The sequence below is a fragment of the Medicago truncatula genome, chromosome 2, assembly GCF_003473485.1.
Source record: "Medicago truncatula cultivar Jemalong A17 chromosome 2, MtrunA17r5.0-ANR, whole genome shotgun sequence".
Taxonomy (NCBI): domain Eukaryota; kingdom Viridiplantae; phylum Streptophyta; class Magnoliopsida; order Fabales; family Fabaceae; genus Medicago; species Medicago truncatula.
Window position 1 is genome coordinate 11,253,435 of NC_053043.1, and position 19,921 is coordinate 11,273,355.

The window sequence follows — 19,921 nt, forward strand, 5'->3', positions numbered from 1 at the left end:
AATGTTAATTTTTGAAGGAGAAGTGATTTTCTTCTTCTTCCCGGTTCAAAAGCATATCAAATTATGATTTTTTTTCGAAGGCAAACTCAATTATGACAAAAATATCTTCAAATATGTCAAAAAATTGAAATTTACTACTTTACATAAAGTGATCATATTTTAATTTCTCAATGACATGTATGGAAAAACAACAAATTTAACCTTAAACTACTAAAAGAAAGGAGCTTACTATTCTCCAAAAGTTGAGGATGAAAGTTTTGTTTACCACGAGAAATCATGTCATTTTTTTCCTTTCAAATCACCCAAGAACTAGCAAATCAACTCAATAACATGAAAGAGCTCATTGATTTTGCATAACCTGAAGAGCCACCAAATTATAAAAATGATCCGCAATAATAGATGAATTCGCTGAATGAACTCCTAGCTAGCCAATTGCAAACAAGTTGCCAAATTGTACTAAAAAACTACAATCCAAAAATAAACGATTCTATGTTTCCAACAATCCACAGCCACACAACTGAGACTCATGTGATACAATTCCTCTTCAGAATAAATTCACCTTAGTTGATAATCTATTCAGAAGAAATCGTCAAGCAAACACCGACACCTTCAACGGGACATCCCGCCGCCACAAGAGATCCGAGGAAATGAAGTCATCAGTGGGAATCCTATTAGTGAGAATGTGATATGCACCACAGACATAATACCCATCAGTTGGATCAAGGACCCAAGAATATCCAGATTTTTGGCGAGAGATTAAAACGGATGGGATTAATACAATGGTGCAATGTGAATGGAAGAAGTCTTCTTTAATAGATTCGACAACTTTTACAAACGGGAATGAGAAGTGAAGGTTGGACATTTGTGTTGTGAATACTCCATAAAACATAAACATTTGCATTGAATATAACATGGGTATTGATGCTTTAGCTAATATTAAGGGTATAACGGAGTAAGAGATAATTTTTAAGTCTTATCCGATTTAAATTAGTCATTTGTTAGTTGCCGATCAAGGAAGTGTTTCTTTTCATGTGTTTGGTTAAAATTAATTTCTCTTCTCTTGGGCTACTGCCCTCGTGTGAGTAAAGAAACGTGAATATTTTTTCTTCTTCTTCCCGGTTCAAAATCATACCAATTTATGATTACTTTGAAGGCAGAGTCAATTATGACACAATCTTCAAACATGTAAAAAAATTGTAATTTACATCTTTACATTCAAGACGTGGAAAAAATAAAAAAGTGGCCATATTTTAATTATTCAATGACGTATAAATTCTAATACATACCTGCTCACGATATGACAGCGATTTGTACATTTTTTTTCTCTATAGTTAGATCATCATGATTGAAAAATTGAATATTATTGATTTGAACCACTAAAGCACAAAATGAAATGCAGCATGCACATGCCATTTCTTTCTATAAATAAATAGATCGCATATGTGGTAACCACACTTAAGTCTAAGCTCAAAACAAGAGAAAAATAATGAACTCTTTCAATCTCTCTTTGGCAGCTTTGTGCTGTGTAGTAGTTGTGCTTGGAGGGTTACCCTTCTCATCAAATGCACAACTTGATAATTCCTTCTATAGGGACACTTGTCCTAATGTTCATTCCATTGTTCGTGAAGTACTAAGAAATGTTTCTAAGACAGATCCTCGTATACTTGCTAGTTTGATAAGGCTTCACTTCCATGATTGCTTTGTTCAAGTAAGTATTATTCATCATTTTTAAAACTCGGTATCTGATCAAGGACCGACTGATCCGTAAAACATTTTTGGTATTTGTAGCTCATATATTTTATATCTATGTTTATGAAAGGGTTGTGATGCATCAATCTTGTTGAATACCACTTCTACGATCACAAGTGAGCAAACAGCTTTTGGAAATAACAACTCAATAAGAGGTTTAGATGTTGTGAATCAAATCAAAACAGCAGTGGAAAATGCTTGTCCTAACACTGTTTCTTGTGCTGATATTCTTGCTCTTGCTGCTGAAATTTCCTCTGTTCTGGTATGTTCCATATCTTCTTTGTTCCATTTCCATTTTTTCTAGTTCTAGTTTGCAAAAACAACAACACTGTAATAAAAAAGCAGTCAAAGATGAGTTGAGAATCCTTGCCATAAAAAAAAGTTATGTTGGAAGAACTATTTTCTTCTTTGTTTTTAACATGAAAGTGACATAAAAAAAGGAAAAAAAAAAGTATTAAAGTGTCATACTACAAACACAAAATTATTTGTCGGTTTTTCCTCACGGAAAATTATTTGTACAATTTAATTGTTATTCTTTCGATCTCATAATGAGTTTCTTAGATTTTTTATTGTTTATTTTCAAACACCTAGGAACAAACTTCTTAATCCATTTCATAATGAGATGTTTTAAAAAAAATAAAAAATTGTTTTAAAATAATACCACTTTACATTTTTGATATAATTTTTTTTCCAACTTTACCATTAATAAATACTTCAATTTTTCTCTTTCTCACTATTTCCAATGTAACTTTAAGTTTGTCTTTTTCGCATAAAGTTAGGATAATTTAGTAAAAGTGTTATGTCTATTGATTATTTTATTCAATTTCTTAATTTGTGCGTCAAAACCTTAAATGACACTCGTTGTAAAACTGAGTGAGTATATAAAAGAAAATGAATAAAATTATACTAAATTATGTTAGTAAGCATTGGTGCAAATTTTTTCTTACAAGGTTGACATTTTTTTTTTCATTAAATATTTTCTTTGTGAAGAATTTTTAACATGTGTCTTAAGGGCACATGGACTTAACATGACCCTTATCATAAATGCAAATAAAAAATAATACTAATAATTTATAAGCAATACATAATTAGAGGGTATAATTAAAAAATAATAATAATTTAATTTACAATAAGAATTAAAAATAACATTCATTTTAGGTTAGTTGTTTACAAATGTAAACTTTATTTTATCTTTCCTTTCTTTTACTCTTTATTTAGCTCAATTCTCATTTATTCTAGTAACATAATTTGCAGGCTAATGGTCCTGATTGGAAAGTGCCATTAGGAAGAAGAGATAGTTTAACAGCAAATCTAACCCTTGCTAATATAAATCTTCCAAGTCCAGCTTTCAACCTTACTCAACTGAAATCTAACTTTGATAATCAAGGTCTCGACGCTACAGATCTAGTTGCACTTTCAGGTATAGAAATGTTTCCTAAATTAGAGAAATTATTATTAATACACCATTTTACAAATGAGATTTGAACTCGGTTCGTTAAGGGTGATATACCTCATGATGTATGTATATGTGTGTATCTAATTGTATATATGTTTTGGTAAATTTTTAGGTGCTCATACAATCGGTAGAGGTCAATGCAGATTCTTCGTTGATCGATTATACAATTTCAGCAATACTGGAAATCCCGATCCAACTCTCAACACAACCTACTTACAAACATTGAGAACTATATGTCCCAATGGTGGACCTGGTAGCACCCTAACCGATCTGGACCCAGCCACTCCAGATACATTCGACTCGGCCTACTACTCAAACCTAAGGATTCAAAAAGGCTTGTTTCAGAGTGACCAAGTATTGTCTTCCACAAGTGGCGCGGACACGATTGCCATTGTCAACAGTTTCAACAACAACCAAACTCTTTTCTTTGAAGCTTTTAAGGCCTCGATGATTAAAATGAGTAGAATTAAAGTGTTAACTGGATCTCAAGGTGAAATTAGAAAACAATGTAACTTTGTTAATGGAAATTCTGGCCTTGCCACAAAAGTCACAAGAGAGTCGTCAGAGGATGGTATTGTTAGCTCATACTAAGTAATTTAATACAAGTTGCATAAGAAAGGTACCTAATAAAGAGTGTGTTCTAGAGGCACATACATGTTGTGCTCTTGTGGTGGATGGCGATAGGTTTCTACTTTGTAAACTATGGCCATTGATGTAGTGTTTGTATTAACTATTTTCCTCTATTATGATAATTATGTTTCTTATATTATTGATAATGATGATGAGATATGGTAGGGATATTGAAGTATTTAGGCTTAAATGCAATTTTAGTTTCGTAAGTTACTTTATCAATTGTGCCATTTTATCTCGCCAAATTTTAATTTTGCAAATTTAACCCTTAAGTTTATCTCATTTATGATTTACTAACCCAAGAACTCATTGCTCACATTCCTTGACAAGATTCTCACTGCTACCCTCAATCATTGTATTTAATATGAATATTTTATCTTTTTCAATAAAATTCTACACACAATTTTACAGATTACTAATGATTTACTTTAAAAATAAAAAGATGACTAATGATTTTCTTATGAAATATCTTTTACGGGAGCGGTGTTTGGAGCACTTTCTCTCCTGAGTGAGAAAGAATCCCTCCAACCAAATCCTAGGCTTCAAATGGGGGTTTTTAAAATATAAAAAGAAAAGAGAGAAGAATCGTAATGGTTGTGATTATAATTTGAGAAAAGACAAGTGAAGTACAATTGAGACGATCCATTTCCGTCTTTATTTTTATTTATTTTTAAAGACAACTGTCGTGATTATTTTATTTTTTTTAATCCATTCCCCTCGGGTAACTATTGTAAAAAAAAAAAAAAAAAAATAATAATAAAAAAAAATAAATTAATAAAAAGAAAGCTCAACCAAAGATTATGCAAGTCGTTTACCACAAAATATACAAATTGGCGCCACATTGTTTGCAATATCATGCAAACATTCATGATATTAAACATCATGTAATAAATAATTTTTAACGGTAAATGTGACTTTATTTAAAAACAATGACAAATTTTTTTGATATAAAACATTTGAATAGTCATTGTTTGAAGAAGGACTTTAGAGGAACTAAAAACGAAATATGATATATTTATATAAGCGAAAAACTTATTTAACTCTATTAAAAATAAGAAATGTATATAGTCAATTTATGGTCCCGTGTTTGTTAAAAAACACTCAAAAGGTTATTTTTTAAATTTGTTTTGAAATTGCATTTTAATATCTCTTTTCAATTGTAAGGTTATCTTTTCAATGTTAACCTTTTTTTTTTAAGAAAATCCAAAACAAATATTTAAACGAAATTTCAACAGTCACACAAAGGTAGTTAGATGTATTTTAATTTAATCATCAAAAAAAAATTAATTTCCCTAAAAAAAAAAATATTTATTCTTAGTTTTCCTTTAAAAAACTTAAATAATATTTAACTAATTTTTTGAACAAAAACGGAACTGAACCATGACTTAACCATAGTCACTCTCATAAAATACAGCATTGAATATGAGCCAGTGATACGAATGGGGGAGAGAGATGACAATTTGCTAGGCAGGAGAAGTATATAGGTTTAGGTAAGTAAAGAACTTAAAAACCAGGTTCTAGATACTCTTTATTATATTCCAAAAGAACTTAAAAAAAATATTATATTCCAAAAAAAGTTATTCAAAAGTTGACATGAACTGCATATCGAACATTTCAACGTATAATTAGATCCTAACGTCTCTTATAAAGGTATGCAAAGAAAAAGGAAAAGGAGAAAGAACCTGCAGATAAGCAAGACCAAAAAAACTAAGGCTAACACGTTTCTTTATAAGAAAAAATCATTGACATAGAGTATATATAAGGTTTATGTAAATAATTAGATTAATTTGTGGAAAAAATCCAAAATTTATAATTCTTCATAGGCAAATGAAATATCGAACCCTGTAATTTGTTTAGGAGATTTAAATCTCTTGTCATTTCGACTAATTCATTGTTGTCCATTTATTTAGTATAAGGAATAGTTATTTTCTATTTTTATTCTATGAGAATTGATATTTCTACAATCATTTTTAAACAACTTTTGGAACAATCATTTTTTTTTTTCTGACCAAAACAATAGAAAAGGTGAGAATACATTGTGCATTGTTATTACCCATGGTTGTACTACAATAACTTCATATCAATTCTAAAATCAATAATCACAATTCTTTTACTTGTTACTCTCACTGTGAGATCTTGGCATACTTTTTCCCGTCATGAAATTGAAAATAATACACATATAGAATAGGTATATTCAAGGACACAAACGTGAACAAAATGAGTCCTTATTAGTTTAACGAATTTATATATCATGTCTATGAAATAGTATACGTAATATAGCCTAGGCACCGGCCTTAAACCATACACGTACGGTGATCACCAAATCTAAGAAAATCTAAGAGACCCAAAATTCTAAATCATTGAATATAACCACAGACATTTTGAATGTGAATCATAACAATATATGAGGTTGTACAATGTACATATGAAGTTGGTAATGACTAATGAGTGTATGACTAAGTTTTTAATTGAAAAGTAAACACTGCCTAATTTTTATTTTTATTTTTTATAGCAGCAGCCCTAGCTTTTTATCGTGTTCTTTATTCTTGTTCTTGAATAAAAGAGGTAATAGTTAAGGATAAATTAAAGGGAAATTCTTTAGCATCCAGTTGGTATGGACAATGCATAATATATGCAAGATCTGGGGTTCAAACTCCGGCCACCACAAAAAGAATTTATATTACCTATCTTAATTAATAGTTTTCGTTAAATTTAAGGCTAAACTTCACTTTTCGCCCTCTAAGTTTCAAAATGTTGCGATTTTGGCCCCCTATTAAAAAAAATGGCAAAAGTGACCCCCTATGTTTAGGGAAATATGCTCTTTTGACCTCCTAACATAAGGGAAATATGCTTTTTGACCCCTTATCTTTACAAAAAGTTGTGATTATGGCCCCTTTTTTGGGACACGTGGCGTCTTCTCAGCAATTTTGGGATGAAAGGGATCAAAATTGCCATTTTTTTTAATAGGGGGTCAAAATCGCAACATTTTGAAACATAGGAGGCCAAAAGTGCACTTTAGCCTAAATTTAACTAACGGTCCTCACTATTCTAAAAAAAAAAAAATCTTTTTTCAATGATTTTCTATATATGTTATATATTTTCTATCAAGACTTCAATAAACATACATCGATATATAGTAGAAAAAGTTACATATATATAATAGTATTAAAGTATGATGAACTACAACTCAAAAACAAAATCAAAGTGCAAAAGCACATGGTGGAGATTTACATCCCAAGTATATATGATCAAATATAATTAAATATGTGTTAATTTAAAAAAAAAAAAAAAAGAAATTAAAGCACAAACATTATAGTCTTCCTTTAACTACAAACTAATCCTTTTTTTAGCAACTACTCCTTTTCCTTTTTGGTTCTAGACTCTAGTAAGTAACTACTCTTTCATATTGCTTTAATAAAGGTGGTAAATATTATTAAAGCATAGGAAGAAAATTCCACGTTCTTTAAATAAGATTCCAACCACCAACAACAGGTACGAACCATAATAAAAATAGAAAGGACATTGCATTGGTCGTTTGACCCAAACTAGATAAAAGCATCACGTTGTTGCTCATAATATCAAACATTAATTGTCTCAAAGTGGAAAAGAAAAAAAATGAATCCACTTGGTCTAAGTGCAACAGCTTTTTGTTGTGTCGTTTTTGTGTTTATTGGAGGAGTACCCTTTTCAAATGCACAACTAGATCCTTCATTTTACAATAGTACATGTTCTAATGTTGATTCAATCGTACGTGGTGTGCTCACAAATGTTTCACAATCTGATCCCAGAATGCTTGGTAGTCTCATTAGGCTACATTTTCATGACTGTTTTGTTCAAGTATGTGTGTTCTGATCCATCTCTTACCTTCACATTTTCACTTTTGTGGACGGTGAACATGATTTCGTCAAATTCGTTGTGATTTCAATCAAACATACACACATAATGAGTTCAAATGTATATATGCTAATAGTTGTGAACATTGTTGCAGGGTTGCGATGCATCGATTTTGCTGAACGATACGGCTACGATAGTGAGCGAGCAAAGTGCACCACCAAATAACAACTCCATAAGAGGTTTGGACGTGATAAACCAGATCAAAACAGCGGTGGAAAATGCTTGTCCTAACACTGTTTCTTGTGCTGATATTCTTGCCCTTTCTGCTGAAATATCTTCTGATCTGGTATATATTTCCTAGCTAGTTTCCTAGTCATACATTTAAATTAACTTCTAGCTAGATAGTATGTTGTTTAATTTCAAAACTTCCATGTTCGTAGAAAATAAAAATGAAAATCTTCACATTATGGAAAACGAATGCAATAAATAAAATGTATCCAAAGATCTCATAAACGATCAATAAATCAGTTTTGACAAAGTAGTTAATAGTCAAAACTATTAACACCCCTACATTTTTTCTAATATACATATACTTTTAATAATTTATTTCTGGACGGAAAAAATTGCCAAATTTTCTTATTTTCAAACGGTAAAATGTATTTAGAAAAATACGCATTCAAAATAAACTTACAAAACTATATTGATGGTGTGTTAGCAAAAAACAGATGTCAATAGGTAAATAAATAGGTTATGTTATATGAACAACTGTTTTTGGAACAACTTATAAAACAATCAAGGTATACAAAGAAACGTGGATATTATATTAGTACGAAAATCAAAGTAAATAGAGTAAGGACACGATGAGAGTATAAAAAAGAGAATTGTTCTAAACCATTTCTGGGACAACTAATAAGAGGATAATAATAGAAATGTAAGCATCGACACTATAACCAAATCAATAAAGAGAATAAGAATACAATAAAAATATGAAAAAAGGAGTTATCCCTAAATAGTTATTCAAATATAATTTCTCAATTATATATATAATTGGTGGGATTTCACAAGCTTGTAAGCCCCAATTCGGGTAAGGCAAGGCTATCAAATGGTGTGGTCCAGCAGTAGCATAGACTTTTATATTGTGTCTGGTTATGTATATTTTGGTTTGTAGAGATCTGATGGTTTTAATTTTACATGATCATATCTTATGCTATAAAGTTGTACTTTCGTTATCATGTTGTTTTATGATGTTTTTTTATATACATTGGTAAAGAAATACTAACCGTAAAATAAATAGTTAAAATAGTTTTGTACATAATGAATTAGTTATTTGCCTAAAATTTTGACTAGTTTAAATAATTCAAACAAATCATAATCAAAGATATGTGACAATGTACGTTCTTCATAGAATTTCAATTTTATTAATTAACATCATAAACCATGATATATATTTTCTTTATTATCCTACAATGCAACAAAAATTGCAGGCAAATGGTCCTACTTGGCAAGTTCCATTAGGAAGAAGGGATAGTTTAACAGCAAATAATTCCCTTGCAGCTCAAAATCTTCCTGCCCCCACTTTCAACCTTACTCAACTAAAATCTAGCTTTGATAATCAAAACCTCACTACTACTGATCTAGTTGCACTCTCAGGTATAATTTTTTTGTTTCTTCAAAATATGTAACATGAATGTATGTACATATAGTCTAAAAATGACTCATATTAAGAATCCCCCCATTTAATTTTTTAGGTGGTCATACAATTGGAAGAGGTCAATGCAGATTTTTCGTTGATCGATTATACAATTTCAGCAACACTGGAAATCCCGATTCAACCCTTAACACAACTTACTTGCAAACATTGCAAGCAATATGTCCCAATGGTGGACCTGGTACGAACCTAACCGATTTGGACCCAACGACACCTGATACATTTGACTCCAACTACTACTCCAATCTCCAAGTTGGAAATGGCTTGTTTCAAAGTGACCAAGAGCTTTTTTCCACAAATGGTTCTGACACTATTTCTATTGTCAATAGTTTCGCCAATAATCAAACTCTCTTCTTTGAAAATTTTGTTGCTTCAATGATAAAAATGGGTAATATTGGAGTTTTAACTGGATCTCAAGGTGAAATTAGAACACAATGTAATGCTGTGAATGGGAATTCTTCTGGATTGGCTTCTGTAGTCACCAAAGAATCATCAGAAGATGGAATGGCTAGCTCATTCTAAACATACGCTTGGAAAATATCGAAGAGGTTCAATATTTTCTGCATACATATATGATGTGTGTATGTGGTGGATCACGATAATTAATCTCTGCTTGTATGCTCTTTCTAGTTCTATACTATGTTTTTGTTTTGTTCTTCAAGTTGATTGGGGACCGTAGAAGCTCCCTAATAATATTTGTGTCAAAAGTTTTTTAATGTGTTATGTCATAATGTTATTTTCTAAAATACTTATTCAAGTATTTATATGTTAAATATGATTGAATGTCTGCATGAAATTCTTTTATATTGTCAAGAATGGAGCGAGAAACTTGTTTAAAAAAGAAATAGCAAAACATATAGAACACCCATACTCATAGCAAATCTTCAAATTAAATAGGCTTGGTCAGATTATTTTTGCAAGCTTATTCTTGAGAAGTGTAGAAATGTCAAGAATGTTGACGACGCCATAATTGAATATATAAAGGTTCCTTTTAATGTAACCAACGTCTGAAAAGAAGGGATCGAACAAACAGCATAGAGCTTTTAATTTTGATATCGAAATAAGGCGCCCAAATATTTTGCAAGTTATTAGATATTTCGACATGGCTCTGGCTTGAACAAGTAGCTAATTGTGGTGAGCACAGAATTGAATGGCACTATAAATGAATGAAGAGGATCATCTCTTAAGCGTGATCTTGCATGCCTTTGTTTACTTGATCACAAAGAAAGTGGAACTTGGTCTCTCCATATGCCTTGGCATGCTACATTGCAAGCTGAAATGTATTCAGCTTCAATAGTAGACAAGGAAACAATAATTTGTTTCTTTAGCTCCATGAAATTGGAGAGTTGAAGATTTATAACACATATCCCATTGAGCTCCTTCTTTGCACCCTATCGCCACACCAGTCTGAGTCACAAAAACCGATTAATTTGATAGTTCTTCCAATTTCATTCAAATTTTATATAGACAACTTAAGCTATATTTGCCTAGTAGCTTTTATTTAGCATTATGTTAGTTTCACAATGCAACAAAATTGAAGGCAAATGGTTTTACTTGGGAAGAAGGCTTCAAAGTTCAACCTCGCCCGACAAAAATCTACCTTTGTTACCCAAGGCCTCAATGCTTGATTTAGTAGCACTGTCTCATGTATTTGATAATTTCTTTTTCACCTTAATCACTTCTCGCGCGTTCTCTAACATTTCAAAAATATCTTGAGTTTTGGATTAAATAATTCCAAAGGAGGATTCTCCTATATTTTTGGTGGAAAAATGTTTTTTTCACCAATTTGAATTCTAAAATAAAAATAAAAATAATTTAAATTTTATAATTCGAACACCTTTATACACCCAACTTCGAAGCATATAGAGGGCACGTTCGGATTATTAAATCTGAAAGTGTTTGTTTTTTCAAATTATAAAATCCAAACATCCCGTCCCCTATACACCCTCCCTCATGTGCCAAAAATTATGGGAAAAACAAATTGGGAATATATAATTGGAATTATATCGGCACAAATATCGAATTTGTTTTGTGACAAGGATAACCAGTTTAGTAAACACATTAACCATTATAACTGCTCCAGTGTGTTTCTTGTGTGTTCATATCTTGAAAGTGCATATGTCTAGTTGAAGCAATAAAAAAATGTCTGTTTTCGGGCGATTGGTTTGGTTTCATTCAAAATCCAGGAACGAAACTACTATAGACTCTGCGCCCTCAAAATTCAAAATTCTACCGTATAGACCCATTTTCCATTTTTTTTATATTCTCAGAAAAATCCAAAAAAAAAAAAAATCATTAGCTTTGTATGATTTTTAGAATTTTTTAGTGGTATTTTATATATTTTTTTATATTATTTGATAGGTTTGCTAATTTTTCACTCTTTTTTTTTTGTTTTTAGGACAAAAGTCGCAGCTACTGAAATGAGAGGAAGTTATGGTCGTTGCTAATACATATAGGTATGTTTTGGGTTATATAATTCAAACCGTATTATTTGTTCGGATTATATAATTCAAATGGGGCAAAATGATAATTTTAGAGAGCGCATGAGAAGTTGGTAGGTGGAAAAAGAAATTCCCTAAAAAAAATTGTTTGGGAAATGTTATGGTTCTATAATTTCGTGCATACATATATTCTATATGCATGTGTTTTTTTATACAATTTGAAAATGGTGGATAAGGATAAATGACCTCTGTTTATATTATATACATAGATCTATATTTTTATTATTTTTAAGTAATAATCTCCTTTACTTTTTAGAAAATATTTGGTGACGCCTCTTAAAGTGTATATATTTTGAGAGAGATGTGGTAGATTAATGATGTGATAAAAAAAAAAGAGATAAAAAGGTTAACCATAGGTGGACCATCGACTCGACGAATTGGCACCACGAAAAACGACATATTGTGATCTTATCTTATAAGAAAAAACATGTTAAAATGTGTAATTGTGATTGCAAAAAGTAAATTAAAATTTTGAAGATATTTTTTTTAAAAAAAAACATATTGTTTTATCTTTGTAAAAAAAACAAATTGTCAAACTTTTGCAAGAGATATGTAGAAATAAAAAATTGTGACGGAAAATATTTGTAAAATCAAAACTTCTTGAATTTTTTTAGAAAGATTAAAAAACAAATTTAGAATATTTATAAGGACAATAACTTATTTAATTAACGATGGTTAAAACTTATCCATTTGATTTGATTTGATTATAGCCGTGTGGTTCAAGAGGAGACATGACAGAATTAGAAAATTCCTGCAATTTTCTAAGACTTTTGATTAAAATCTAATTTTATATTTAGTCTTCTCTAAAACTATAATGTGTCTTTCATTCTTTTTAGGGATGTCTCTTTCATCTATATAGTTTGTAACTATTTGGATTTTGTTTTATTAAAATGAAATTCTAAATTAAGTGATATTGGATCGTTAATTAGTATTCCCTTCGGTCCTATATATAAGCAACATTTGACTTTTTTGATTCATTCCATAAATGATGTATTTGATTCATATTCTATATCATATACATCAATTACTCAATAAATTTAAAAAGTTAATTTTTTTTTTATAAATATGACCGGAGTGAGTAATATAGAGGAGGAACAACCATTTTTCTGTTTTCTTTCTGACTTTGCTATGGCACCAACAAGAATCCTGATTGAAGTACTATGTGTTTGTATCTAAATAAGAGATATTTTTCCCAATAATGTCTTTATTTATGACTAACATAAATATAAAGTGGAAGAGGTTGACAAAAATGTGTTGCATTAAAAATTAAAGGAATCTTTTATTTTAAAACAAACTTCTATTTATTTTATAAATAGATCAAGCCGTTGTAGGATGGAGGTGGAACTATAAAGTAATCAAATTGTTTTAAAAATTTGACGACAAAATGCTCTACAAATAGTAACCAATTTACTAATATCGGCATATGCCATGCCTTTATCCTGATTCCAATACAAGTTAAAACTGTTGTTGTTTGTGTGCCTCTTTCAAAAAAAAAAAAAATAAATGTTGTTTTCTTGAATATTGTGTATATGACAAAAAGGGTTTGGCTTGTTTTATTGGAGAAATTAAACACATGCCAAATATCTATTGAAAAATAGTGTTAAAAAAGGGTTTATTCCTTCATATTTTTAGTAAAGAGCAAGTGAGAGTAGACTTATTAACTTACTCCTTCATATTTTAGGTGGGTATAAAATAACATCTTTTATATATATATTCAAAAAGAAAAATACTCCTTTTCATTCATTAGTACATCAAACAAAACTATGAATGCAGCATCATTAAAAAAATAAAAACAAAAGACTTGAATAAAAATCAAGTTTTGATGAGTACGATAGAAGATTTGAATCTAGAATAGGGGACAAGATTTGAACCTAGTCCACGAAAATAATAACATTTCTGACACAACCCCGTGAATGCACAAATAAAGAAAAGAACAAGAAAGTAAAAACTGATGATATCTCATCTAAGAGTTACAAGAAATATGAAAGATACTTAGTTTTATTAATATGATGACATATAATTATCAATAGCCATAGATTACAAAATAGATCTTACAAACACACTGCATTCAATTTCACCATCCAGCACAAGAGAAGAGCCCATGTATGTTCCCCTAGAACACACTCTTTATTATAGGTAGGTAGGTACCTTTCTTATGCAACTTGTATTAAATTACTTGGTATGAGCTAACAATACCATCTTCTGCTGAATCTTTGGTGACTTTGGTAGCAAGACTAACAGTATTAACAAAGTTACAGTGTGTTCTAACTTCACCTTGAGTTCCAGTTAACACTCCAATATTACCCATCTTAATCATGGAGGCCTTAAAAGCTTCAAAGAAAAGAGTTTGATTGCTGCTAAAGCTATTAACAATGGCAATGGTATCAGCACCAGGTGTGGAAAACAATTCTTGGTCACTCTGAAACAACCCCTTTTGAATCCTTAGGTTTGAGTAGTAGCTTGTGACATCTTGTTCCACCATTGGGACACCATTGGGACATCTTGTTCTCAATGTTTGTAAGTAGGTTGTGTTGAGAGTTGGGTCAGGATTTTTAGTATTGTTCAAATCGTATAATCGATCAACGAAGAATCCACATTGACCTCTACCAATTGTATGAGCACCTAATTTTTTTTTAAAAAACATTATGTTATGATTCTAAATAGCATATGAGAAAATACACTTGGCAAAATGTAATTGGTTTGGATAAATAGACATGTGTCTAGTTATTGTGCATAAATAGGGAAAAAATGATTAATATTATTTCCACTTTAATTTTCTCTTTTTCAATTCTTTTTACTTAGAAAAGACACACATGCATATATGTAAAAATATATGTACACTAATGTTGCGTACACCTATAGCTTTTTAGGAGACAAAACTTTTATACCTGAAAGTGCAACAAGATCAGTAATGTTGAGACCTTGTTTAGAAAAGGAGAATATTAGCTGAGTAAGATTCAATTGGGGACGAGGAAGGTTTAAATTAGCAAGAGTTTGATTTGCATTCAAACTATCTCTTCTTCCTAATGGAACTTCCCAATCAGGACCATGAGCCTGCAAATTATGTAACCAAGAAAAATTAGAATCACAAGCAAAAAAATAAATAAGAAAAGGAAAAAAATAATACAAGTAGTAGTAATAATAATAAGTCGTGAGAAAAAAAAAAGTTTATTAAAAGGAATTAAAGAAAGGCATTTTTTAGAGGTACTTGTCAAATATTCCTTTTAGTCTTTATATTAAGACTAAAATCAACAATAGGAAGAAATTTTGTAGGATTAAAAAAAAACAGAACTAAAAATAAAAAGTAGTATATTTGCCAAAACTTAAACCATAACAAAAAAAAATGAAGGTTGAAACTTAAAATAATATATTTTAATTGATTGGTCTTTTTATATTTAGGTTGAAACTTTCAAGTTACTTACAGATGGAATCCCAGACATTTTTTTAGTACTATGAAGAAACCTAGCATCAAAGATGGCCGGCTAAGAGGCTTTCAATACTAATGACTTGTATAACAAATTTATCAACTCATTTAAAAAAAATTCTGTCACATATATTAAAATTTGTTTTAAGTCTCAGTTAGAATCTGTGGAACATACCAGAACTGAGGAAATGTTAGCACCAAGTGCAAGAATATCAGCACAAGACACAACACTAGGACAAAATCACAGCCCTTATTGAGTTTTTTATTTGGCCTAGCTCCTTGCTCGCTCACGATAGTATTACTATTAGTGGGTTTTTTCTAGATTACCTTTGAAGAATGGTAGGTAATTTACCCACCAACCAATGAAAATGAGCAATTTGTTGGTGGGGTCAAGATAGTTCATGGATACCACTTAAAAATGTGCTTATATGACTAATGTGTATTGGTTGGGGTAAATTACCCACCATTCTTCCATGGGTACCCTAGTTGTCACCCTATTAATGTCATTCAACAAGATTGATGCATCACAGCCCTTACATGTATAGATATAACATTTTAGAGTATTAGAAAATTGGTAAATATATTACTCTTCATATTGGTGAGATCAAGATGAGTTCACTATAAAACATTTAATTAACTTGATGCATATGGTGAGTTTGACAAAATCACGTAGTAACATTTTAGTTTGATACTTTAAACTTTCAACAAAATCACACTGTTTCGTGATTCTATCAAACTCGTTGTGGCTTCAACAAAATCACATCGCAATTATACTAAATACTATAATACATACTTGAACAAAAGCAACAAATGAATAACTTCTCTCATGTTTCTCCGCTAATCATGGGAGAACGAAAATTATGTGGGACCCACGCCAATCTTGTTCCTCTTCTCTCTTTCTCACCTTTGCCAAACAAGATAAATGCCACACTTCTCTCCTCTTTCTCTCGTTGATGTCTCTCTCTTCTACATTTCTCTTGTACCAAGCAGAGGATTAGGGATAAAGATTTATATTTTAGAGAATTTATATTTATGGACATAGGTAGTAGCTAATGGGGAATAAATATTCTAAATTGCACATTAATACTAGATGGATTAAATAATATACCATATAGAGAGATGAGCGAGAGAGTTAGAGAGAAAAAAAGAGGTGGCGGTTCAAAGCCAAGCCTTGGACCACCATGTCGGTTTGCTTCGCCGGCTGATAGGTTCTATGGGAGGGGGGCATATACTGGGGATGGAGAAATTGGGGGGGGGGGAATTGGGGAGAGTGGGCCAAGGTGAGAAACACACGGATGAAAGCGATGGAACCGGAGTTTTAGAGACATTACAGACAACATGAAAGCAGCATGCATGTAGGATTTGGCAAGGACAAGGGTTATGCTTTTGGAAAGTAGATGAAAGGAAGGTCTTTTGATCGATTTGACAGGTTTGATACGGATTGGGATTTGAGACCTAGGGTTTTTTATGATCACATGAGAAGAAGGTTTGTTTCTCAGAGAAGGGTAAGGTCAACCACCCGCTGCGGTGAACATTCTAGATTATGGGCGGAGGTGGAATAACCCTACAACGCAGTGTTGGCCTGCTCTTTCATGGCATCAGCGTGCAACCCTTAGAGAATGAGAGGATAATTGTTGATGGTCGTACATGTATGTGTAAGTCCTCTCACCACATTGTGAATGAAGGCTCTAATCAGTTAAATGATGTATTCTATATTACTAATTTTCCGGAGGACTTTGAGTTAATTGATTTGAGGAAGGGACTAGAAGTTTGTTGGATTTTATCTGATATTTTTGTTTCAATAGAACGTAATATTAGAGGGCAAATTTATGGTTTTGTTTTTAATGTGATTATCCTTTTGTAAAGTCAATTTGAGCCTGTAGATTTATAACTTTTTGTTCGGTGACAAGTTACATTACAAGTCTAGAGACCTTAAATTGTTTACCTAAATAATAATTAGAGTTAGGTTGTAGGGTGTTACTAAAGTTTAAGTTCGGGGTTGATTTTGAAATTTGCAACCAATTAAGTTTGAGGGTGGGGATACTAAAGAACTTAAGAGAATAAAATATCTATTCGAAAATGAATTGATAAAGTGCAACAAAAGGTATAGCAAAATCAGATAATAATAATAATAATAATAATAATAATATTAGAGACAAGAAAAATGAAGAAAACAATAATAATATTGTCTCATGGTCACAATAGTTCTCTAGTACTTGAGTTTATTTTATGGGGTGAATAAGGTAAATGTACAATGCGTAACTCCATTGTTTGTTTTAACCTACTTTTTCAAAAATTATCCCGCATTCACCTGAGCCTTGTTTCAACTTTTAAAGACCTTGACAGGGTGTTGACATTGACTTTGATAGTCGTTTTATTTTTTTTCAAGTTTATAGTAATATGTAGACCTGCATGTCGACGGTGGAAAACACCTGTCAAAATGTTGTGTGAAGTTGTGAATTGTGGTTGTAGTCAAGCCAGTTGGCCCATCAAATGGCTAGCAATGAGATGAACTTTTTGTATTATCACTTGATTAGATAATTGTTATTTTTACTGTAGTTTGTCAATTTTACAAGTAAATTCCTTGAGGACAAAGAATGATTTGACATGTTGTCATTACATATTTTTTTTCCTATTTATTTTGATGTTTTTATTGAGTCTGTAACAATTTTAGACAGCCTGAAGGTGCAAAAAGCAAAAAATATCAAGAAGTTGAAATTAAAGCATCGTGTTGGGATTTTGCAACCGTGACACAATTTTTCAACCAGAAATTAAAGTTGTCACTGCCAGAATAATCGTGTCACGATTACATAATCGTGACATGGTTTGGAGGTGTGCCAGAATACAAATTTGAATTTAAGGAAGCAATCGTGTCACGATTTTGGTCATCATCACACGATTTTGAGCGCCCAAGACCTTGCCTATATAAGCTAACCTTGTTTTTGGGGAGGGGGTTCTGAATTTTGGAGATTTGAAGCATGCTTTTGAGAGCACAAGACTGAAGAGGTGGCCATTCCACCAAACTCATAGTCAATCCATTGTATGTTAGAATGCTTCAATTGATTTTTTTTATTTGTAATCTTCATTATGAGTAATTAAATCATTAGAGGTTAGGTCCGGAGATGATTCTGATGTAGATCTGTTTGAACCATGTAGGTTGTGAAACACTATTTTATATAAATGTCAATCTAATTTTTATTTAATTCAATTTGTTTCTAATGCTTTTTATTTTATGTATTGATCACATGTAAAATGAAACCAAAGTATGAATGACTACTGACATTAACTTTCAACTTATACCTAATTGAATTGTTTAATTAAACATGGTTAGTCTAGGAATGGATAACCGTTTAATTGTGAGAATATATTAACATTCTAAAAACCTTCGAACAATATGAGAGCACCTAAGAAATTGGGGGATGTAATCTAAGAAGAGAACTCTGACTCAAGGGATTGATTAGAGTAAGTTTTGTTAATCCTCGTAAAACTATAGAAACATTTGTACTCCCTCCGTTTCAAAATGAATGTCGTTTAAGGTTCTTACACACATATTAATAAATGCATTAATCAAAAGAAAGAGAGATGTTATTTTACCAAGTTATCCTAATCAACTATTGGGTTGTTTTTCATTAAAGAAAAAATAATAGCCTTAATTGCACTTTTGACCCCCTATCTTTTCAAAAGTTGCGATTTTGGCCCCCTAACTAATTAAAATACAAAACAGCCCCCTATGTATTTGATCTTTGGCAGTTTTGGCCCCAATGCCACTTTTGACTTAGTCTTCGCTGACGTGGCACCCACATCCCTTAAGTGAGGTGACACGTGTCGACCATTGTGGGTGCCATGTCAGCGAAGACTAAGTCAAAAGTGGCCTTGGGGCCAAAACTGCCAAAATCTAATACATAGAGGTTGTTTTGTATTTTAATTAGTTAGGGGCCAAAAGTGCAATTAAGCCTAAAATACTTTGGAAGTAGTGTATATAGGATTAATTGAATGATACAATTGAAAAAAATAAGTTATTGTTGCATTGAAAACTGAAAGTGACATTCATTTTGAAATAATTTTTTTGCTAAAATGACACTCATTTTAAAACGGAAGGAGTATTATTTAGTTGCAGTCTACCAATTGATCGTAGTCAGATGATTTAATAGACCTAATCTCATTTCTCCTATTATTTTCACAACACTTTTACAAGTTTTCTTATTATTTTATGCAAATCAAACAACCGCATAGGACAACCCCAAAATTTTACACATATAAGATAATAACCTTATTGTTAAATTGAAATTAATATAGTCTTTGTGGGTACGAACTTAGAATTATTATTTCGCTAGTTTTAATACACTTGCTAAAATTCTACTAGTAACTTAAAAAAACTAATAATATAAGACAAATAATGTTGCATTAAAAATTAAAAGAATCTTTTATTTTAAAACTTATTTCTTTGTATAAAAATATATCAAACCGTTGTACGTGGTAGGATGGAGGTGGAACTATAAATTAATCAACCAGGTGTGCTATATTGAAGTTTTAAAAATTTGACTGACAATAGTCTATAAAACAAAACTAATTTTCAGAAATGTTGCTAGTAAGTGTTTTAAGGCACTTGTTAAGGATTT

At 31.1% G+C, this 19,921-nt stretch overlaps 3 protein-coding genes across 3 annotated transcripts; 2 read left to right on the forward strand and 1 right to left on the reverse strand.

Moving 5' to 3' along the window:
• The first annotated feature begins 1,385 nt into the window (after positions 1–1,385).
• LOC11413832 (peroxidase 15) lies at positions 1,386–4,013 on the forward strand. Its single transcript, XM_003594449.4, has 4 exons — positions 1,386–1,708; positions 1,820–2,011; positions 3,004–3,169; positions 3,318–4,013. The coding sequence occupies exons 1-4, from the start codon at positions 1,487–1,489 to the stop codon at positions 3,794–3,796; spliced, it is 1,059 nt and encodes a 352-aa protein (XP_003594497.1). The 5' UTR covers positions 1,386–1,486; the 3' UTR covers positions 3,797–4,013.
• Positions 4,014–7,399: 3,386 nt separating this feature from the next.
• LOC11426602 (peroxidase 15) lies at positions 7,400–10,150 on the forward strand. The gene is made up of 4 exons (XM_003594450.4): positions 7,400–7,672; positions 7,824–8,015; positions 9,154–9,319; positions 9,418–10,150. The coding sequence occupies exons 1-4, from the start codon at positions 7,451–7,453 to the stop codon at positions 9,897–9,899; spliced, it is 1,062 nt and encodes a 353-aa protein (XP_003594498.1). The 5' UTR covers positions 7,400–7,450; the 3' UTR covers positions 9,900–10,150.
• Positions 10,151–13,853: 3,703 nt separating this feature from the next.
• LOC11417426 (peroxidase 22) lies at positions 13,854–15,540 on the reverse strand (the record flags this gene model as incomplete). Its single annotated transcript, XM_039830953.1, has 3 exons — positions 13,854–14,500; positions 14,767–14,932; positions 15,478–15,540. Coding segments are annotated over 3 exons (684 nt in total), but the record flags the coding sequence as incomplete, so codon positions are not given.
• Between the last annotated feature and the right edge of the window lie 4,381 nt (positions 15,541–19,921).

Coding starts and splice junctions, on each gene's coding strand:
- LOC11413832 (XM_003594449.4), top strand. CDS start 1,487: ATGAACTCTTTCAATCTCTCTTTGGCAGCTTTGTGCTGTGTAGTAGTT. Junction 2,012..3,003: donor CTGAAATTTCCTCTGTTCTG/GTATGTTCCATA, acceptor CATAATTTGCAG/GCTAATGGTCCTGATTGGAA. Junction 3,170..3,317: donor AGATCTAGTTGCACTTTCAG/GTATAGAAATGT, acceptor GTAAATTTTTAG/GTGCTCATACAATCGGTAGA.
- LOC11426602 (XM_003594450.4), top strand. CDS start 7,451: ATGAATCCACTTGGTCTAAGTGCAACAGCTTTTTGTTGTGTCGTTTTT. Junction 7,673..7,823: donor TTCATGACTGTTTTGTTCAA/GTATGTGTGTTC, acceptor ACATTGTTGCAG/GGTTGCGATGCATCGATTTT. Junction 8,016..9,153: donor CTGAAATATCTTCTGATCTG/GTATATATTTCC, acceptor CAAAAATTGCAG/GCAAATGGTCCTACTTGGCA.